General features: G+C 32.1%; 1 protein-coding gene across 5 annotated transcripts; it reads right to left on the bottom strand.

The window, feature by feature from the left end:
* Nucleotides 1-2,123: 2,123 nt before the first annotated feature.
* On the bottom strand, nucleotides 2,124-5,656 carry LOC107955389 (protein NRT1/ PTR FAMILY 4.2). 5 transcript variants are annotated; one of them, XM_041116650.1, is made up of 7 exons: nucleotides 5,429-5,656; nucleotides 5,147-5,285; nucleotides 4,818-4,920; nucleotides 4,466-4,683; nucleotides 3,966-4,370; nucleotides 3,745-3,839; nucleotides 2,124-3,011 (listed from the first exon to the last, which is right to left on the bottom strand). In XM_041116650.1, exons 2-7 carry the CDS (start codon nucleotides 5,177-5,179, stop codon nucleotides 2,264-2,266), a joined length of 1,602 nt encoding a protein of 533 aa, XP_040972584.1. In that variant the 5' UTR covers nucleotides 5,180-5,285; nucleotides 5,429-5,656; the 3' UTR covers nucleotides 2,124-2,263. The 5 variants fall into 5 exon arrangements, with proteins under 5 accessions (XP_040972584.1, XP_040972583.1, XP_040972582.1 ...); XM_041116651.1 differs by having other exon boundaries at nucleotides 2,125-3,011; nucleotides 5,177-5,285; nucleotides 5,429-5,654; XM_041116649.1 differs by lacking the exon at nucleotides 5,429-5,656 and having other exon boundaries at nucleotides 5,147-5,400.
* Nucleotides 5,657-6,538: the final 882 nt, after the last annotated feature.

Raw genomic sequence — 6,538 nt, forward strand, 5'->3', positions numbered from 1 at the left:
TTTATTTGACATGTTAATTGAAAAACTTACTATCTAAAAACAAATGTAGTAATTTTCAAGCTGGGTACAATTATCTACAAAATGGAAGTTTATTTAAAACAGACACGAAAGACATATTCTAAGACTACGCCACATGTGCACTATATGCATAATAGCCCACTCCACCACCACTTTGGCGAACTCCTGGCGTTGTCCCTTCAAGCAAAGTCTCATTTCAAGTACCTGAAAAGTGATAATAAATCTTGTAAGTATATGAGTACTTAGTGAGCTTATTACAACAATACATTGATAGGTACTTTGCAATCTTAGAAGAACTTGTTGTTGATGCCTAACACGTGGGCGACACCACTAATACATTTATTTCTTTCGTTTTTCTCTTCATAACTAATATTTTTTTAAATAGTGGTGGCACCCAAGAACATTATTTTTTTCGGTTTTACTTTTAATTGAATTTTGTTAAAAAAAAATTGACTTGTGCCGCTAGTCAGATGATAACACCCATTAAAAAGATAATTTTCCCTTTTTTTTCTCCATTGTGAATACCCGTATTTTTTATGGGTATTTCGAAAAATATATAGGGTGCCGCTTAACATAGTGGTAGCACAAAAAAATTCTATTTTTAAACACTGATGATTGGGTCATGATTACAGGAAAAAAGGGGTAGTGTCGTTGGTTGGTCAAGCAGCATTGGATAATACTGTAGCAAATGAGTCATTTTCGTATATAATTTTTCCTGAAAACTATTTTTATTATTAGTTAATATTTTTGAATTATTTATATAAAAAGTCACACTAAAACCTCTCTTTTTTTCATTTTTTTCTACATTGAATAAAGAGAGAGAAAGAGGGAAATACTATAAAACATAAAAATGTCAAATATCAACTCTTAATTAATTGAAATAATTTTTTTAAACAAAAATAATGGTATCAGTCCATAATAGTTACAAAAGTATAGTTTAGATATCTAGTTCAACCAAAAGAAATTTAGATACATAATTAAAAATACTATATAATTTGAGGACCTCTTATTAAATTAAGCCAAATAATAATCATCATCCTCTAAAAAAAAATCATCATCTATACTCCTATCTATCAGAATGATCCCACAACGTTTGACATGTTGACAGCTGCCCGAAGCTTTTACTTGGGTTATATTATGGGGCTAGGCGCACAAGCTTCTACGAAGGCTTTGAGGATTCCACCAGTGGTTAAAAACTATTCTCATTTTTATCAAATTTTTATATATGTATATATTATTTTTTTAATGAATTTTCCAATTTTTTAATATTATTTTTGAATTTTAATATATTTTTAATTTTTTTAAATGTGTCCCGAGGATCGGATGGAAGATGGAAATAAAATTTTGAATTTTAAACTTTTGAAAACTTGAATTTTTGAAAGTTAGAAAATTTTTTGGAGAAAGTTTGCTCAAAGATTTTTTGAGTCGAGTCTACCTTTCATTACAAAATTGTGAATATTTTTATAGAGAGCTTTTGCTTCTTTACAACGTTTTTCTTTAGGAATATAATCCCTTACATTATTACAAAGATTATACAATTGTTATTTTCAAGACTATTATTACAATTTGTAGAGAATATATTCTCTTATTACAAAATTTTTGCAAGGTAACTCTATTGTGTATCTTGTTTTTTTTTTTTTGTGGAGAATATTTCGTATTCATCTTTGTTTTTTCTTTACACTGTTGATTTCCATATTTTCTTTGCAGAGAATCACTTCTTTTAATCTTTGTCTTTGGTTTGCAAAGAATCATTGAAGGTTGCAAATCCTTTCTTTTTTGCTCAAGACATTTTTACGTCATTAGTGATATGCCATGCCATGTCAATCATGTCAACAACTGACGATTTCCTTCAATTTTAGTCTTATTTAAAAAATACTTATAACTTTATGGGTAAAATTAAAAAAAAAACAAAAACATTAAGGGTTAAAGTGAAAAACTCGAAAGAAAATTTTACAATTATGCCTAATTTAATCATTAAGATATCATTTAATCTTTTCACCATGTTTACTAAGAAACCTTTGGCTGTCTACCTTAAATGAATATCACTAGCCTAGCAAACATTCAATATGTATATCATAAAATTTCAGGATTTTGCAATATAATTTTATATAATTTTTATAAGACAAATTTACATACAAAAATTATGTAATTACAACATAAATAATTATAATTTTAAGTTTTAATTACTTACTTTTTAAAATAATATAATATGGTTCGTATCAACCTTGTAAACTACTAAAAATATTTAGTACCTTCTAGCCCAAAATATGTAGTTCAATAAATTGATGAAGTTAAGGATGCAAAGAAGCATGTAGAACAAATCCAAACGTGTATGATTCAAATCACTCCCTCCCAGCCATTCTTTCCCAAAATGTCCACTCACCGAGTTGCTTATCGTAACCAACACCGAGCTGATGAAGTACCCCATTGCCGTCGAGCACCAAGACAATGCAGTGCTCATACTTCGCATGGTATCCGGAGCCTCCGAGTAGAAAAATTCAAGCATTCCCCCGAGGGTTAACATGTCCGATACGCCGAGCAGCAAGTACTGCCACACGAGCCAGAAAACAGACAAGACGACATCGTCATTCGCTGCCTCACGCCTCTTAGCTTCGACTACAGCAGCGGCAGCCATAGACCCTGATGCGAGAGCTAACCCCAGTCCGATCCGCCTCAATGGTTGGAACATGTTCAGAAGTCCAGGATGGTGGTTGTTCTTTGATCTGAACATGCGCACAAAATATTCATATATAGGTATAGAAGCCAGCATGATGGATATGGGGAATACTGATAATGATTGAGTGGGAATCTTGAAACTGTTAAGTGATCTGTTCATGATGTTCCCTTGTTGCACTGAGAATGTCATCAGTTGAGCTAAGCAGCAGTTCATCATAATGGTGCTTGCAAATATGGGGAGGAGGCCTATGAATGTCTTTGTTTCCTCAACCTCGGTCGATGCGACTGACTCACCCATTAATGCTTTGTTTAGAAACCTACATGATTTCAACATTTTGTGTCAAATTAAAGTGCATTATGTGTTATTAAAGACACCATGCTTAAACCAGATTCACGCAACCAGGGATAAAAAAGATCGATTTCTGACTTTTTAGTGCCAAAAATTAGATAATTTTTAAAAAAGGCGTAATTAGGGCTTGAAGTTTGGCAACTACTTTTATATTTGGGGTTAGATTTTTTTTCGAACTTAACCTTTGAACTTGACAGTTGTTCCATATTAGGATTTAAACTTTTTTTGTTCCAGCCAATCTTTGAACTTGACTATTTGTTCTCATATTGGGGTCTGGATATTTTTTATCCAAGTTAGTCTATGATATTTCTTTAAAAATCTTAAATTCAAGTCAAATGTGAAAATAATTCCTAGTTCAGACCTCAATGTGATAATAATTATCAAATTTAGGTATGAACTTAAAAATAACAATAATAATTCGGACCTTAATATGAAAATAGTTATCAAGTTGAACCCAAGTAGTGAAATAGGGAATTAGGAGGAACGAAAAGGATGACTGTTCCTCACCTTGGATCCACCTTTGCATGCAACCAATGTCAAAAAAGTAGTATTCAATACATTGTATATTGAACACAAACAATTTGTTGTGACATCATATGTGAGAAAGAAAAACTCTACGTTATATAAAGGCCAAAATCTGGCATCTATGTTGTTCTGCCCAATTTCCCAACAACAACTTTTCTGTTAAACTAATTGCATACCTGAACTTATCATGGTTTCTCTTTTCACCATAAATTTGGGTATTCTCTGCCTCTGGTAGTGATGCTTTCCTGTTTGCAATAGCCGAAGCCAAGACCTTTATTAAGAAACAAAATTAGACCCACCGTTAAGCCATTGTGTTATCATAAAAGTAAAATCCAAATTGAACTTCATAAAAAGTTGTGTTATCCAATTGTATTACAAGCAATGTTGGGTTTTTTACCTTAAAAATTCTACTGAGTGGACTACCGCCGGGGCGTTTGTATCTATAAATGGGGAACCCCATGGAGAAAATGCAGAGTGCTACACTTAGTGTGACCACAGATATCTTAAAACCCCAGTTCCAGCCCAAGTTTTCTTGAATCCAGATCATGACAGTGGAGGCGATGAGGCCCCCAAAACATAGCGAAAAGAAGAACCAATTGAAGAAGGATGAGACGAGACGCTGGTTGCTATGGTCAAGTTGATCAGCCCCATGTGCAGGCAAGGCAGCCTTAACGCCACCTACGCCAGCTGCTATTGCGTAAAGACCAGTGTAAAGGATAGCCTCTTGGGTCTTGGAAGGCTTGCTGTTTATGGCTGGCAGCAACCGACTGTCTTGTGCTTGAATTGTCAACAGGATGAGTCCCTAAATGGCAAAAAATATAAAAAACATATGAAACATTGCAAGTGGAGGGGGAGAGGGGAAATGAAGCAAAGCAAAGCAAGTATATTTATATTTACCAACAACTCAAGAGTGCAAAAGATGATGAAGGTCTTGAATCTAGTGAGGAAAGAATCACTGACGAAACCTCCAAAAATGGTGAGCAGAAAGGAGGTTCCCATGAAATTAGTGACCATGTTTGCAGATTCCGCGGCGGAGTAATGCATTGACTTGAGGAAGTACTCGACGAAGTTTGTAGCGTTGGACAAGAACACCATGTTCTCTAATACCTCAACAACTGCATGACATTCACAACAATTAATTCAACCCCTAACTTAATCCTAAATGATCAAATCAAGTGGTGGGGTTTCATTTTTTTCATCATTTTAGCAGATTGTAATTAACTTCAAAACTCTGAAAGCCACCACTTACCGCAGGCAATACTTGAAGCTGTAACACCGCCATGCTTTGCAGGATCTGCCTTTGACCCTCGCCAATCCTCGAACTCTCCATTTTCAATGTTCATTTCTACAGCCTGTTAACATTCCAAGGATAGATTAAGACTCATATATAAATTCATAGTCAACAAGAACGAAGACATCAATATCTTACGCATCTCCAGAAAAAAAGATAAGAACAAAGCCGTTTCATTAAGTTCCTTCTTGAAGATTTTAAGCATGATAAACAAAAAGAATCAAACTAGAAAATAGAAATACGTGAAAGATATGAAAATGAAGAAACTATTATAAAGAAAGCCTTACGTATACTCGGTTTTTTTTTTGCGAGCTTACCATGAAAATATAACTGTAGATTCTTTTGAGTTTTCTTAATCACAAATGAAAACCCTTTTTTTGGTTTATGAAAATGAAGAGCGAGGTTGAAGGAAAGGGATGCAGTTGACTGAAAAAGAAATACATGAATTAGCCACTTGCTCTATGTTTGGTAATATAGAGGAGGATTAAGAAATATTAAAATTCTAGTGTAAAAAGAAAGAAATGAAATTGGTGATATACATGCATGTGGGTGAGTTGGGTTTGGCTTACATTTGTGCTTAAACAGCAAGGTTGCCATTAATGCTTCTTGGATTGACGAGGATTTTCAGGAGTCTCTTGCATTTCAACACCACTTTCCTATTGTTGTACCAAAGTTTTTGCATTATAATTTTTATTCTTTCATTTTTAAACTTAATTTAGTCGTAAATTGAGTATTAATTCGATTGATATGTGTATTATATAAGAAAAAATTAGATACAATCGAAACCTATAAAAAAAATATTGGGTATACCCTGATGTGAACTGACCATGTAAAAAAGCAGTAGGTAAAATAAATAAATAAAATTCTGAACCTGCCATTGCCCAAATAGCCCAATTGGACTTCAAAAATGAAAGTCATGCGTTTCTGAGATTCAAGTAGATTTTATGACTCCTGAGTGCTGTCGTTTTTCATGTTTCTCTTCTTAGTTTCTTAGTTAGGTAAAATATAAAGATAATGAAAATAAATGTGTTCAGATTTTAATATTAATATAATTCGTGTAAACATATCGTGTTCATTAAGTTTGAGTATCATATGTATTATATTGATCACTCGAATATGTGTGTATAAACCACATATTTAAAACATAAATATAGTTTGAAATTATTAACATTAACACATCAATATATACGAAATAAAATACACAGTATGAATGGATAAAATTTTTTGTTTAATAATATTAAAATATACAAAAAAATATCTTTTATTGGTCCTATTTAAAGTATAAAAAAATAATTTTAAATATGTAAAAATAAATTATTAATTTAGTCAATTAAATTAATATTTGATCAATTCGTGACATTCGTTATATTGTTTTGGAATTTACTTTAAAGTAGATCTTTTTATATTGTAACTAAATCTTGTTAGGATTTTGGATGTCAGTTTTATGCAATAGGTTTAACCATGTGAAATGCAATGCAATCACCTATTCTCATGATTTTACAATTAGGGTTTAAAAGGTGTGGTACTTATTTTTAGGGTTTGTTAAAATATAAATATAAAAAAATAATATTTATATATATATTAATGGATAATTTTTTTTGACTTTATAGACGGGTTAAGAAATTGTGTCTATTTTTTTTTTTAAATATCAATAAGAATATGTGACAATTTCTTACTAT

The sequence above is a fragment of the Gossypium hirsutum genome, chromosome A07, assembly GCF_007990345.1.
Source record: "Gossypium hirsutum isolate 1008001.06 chromosome A07, Gossypium_hirsutum_v2.1, whole genome shotgun sequence".
Classification (NCBI taxonomy): Eukaryota; Viridiplantae; Streptophyta; class Magnoliopsida; order Malvales; family Malvaceae; genus Gossypium; species Gossypium hirsutum.

Coding starts and splice junctions, on each gene's coding strand:
- LOC107955389 (XM_041116648.1), bottom strand. CDS start 5,036: ATGAAACGGCTTTGTTCTTATCTTTTTTTCTGGAGATGC. Junction 4,921..4,997: donor ATCTTTTTTTCTGGAGATGC/GTAAGATATTGA, acceptor GAATGTTAACAG/GCTGTAGAAATGAACATTGA. Junction 3,012..3,744: donor AGAAACCATGATAAGTTCAG/GTATGCAATTAG, acceptor GAAATCATGTAG/GTTTCTAAACAAAGCATTAA.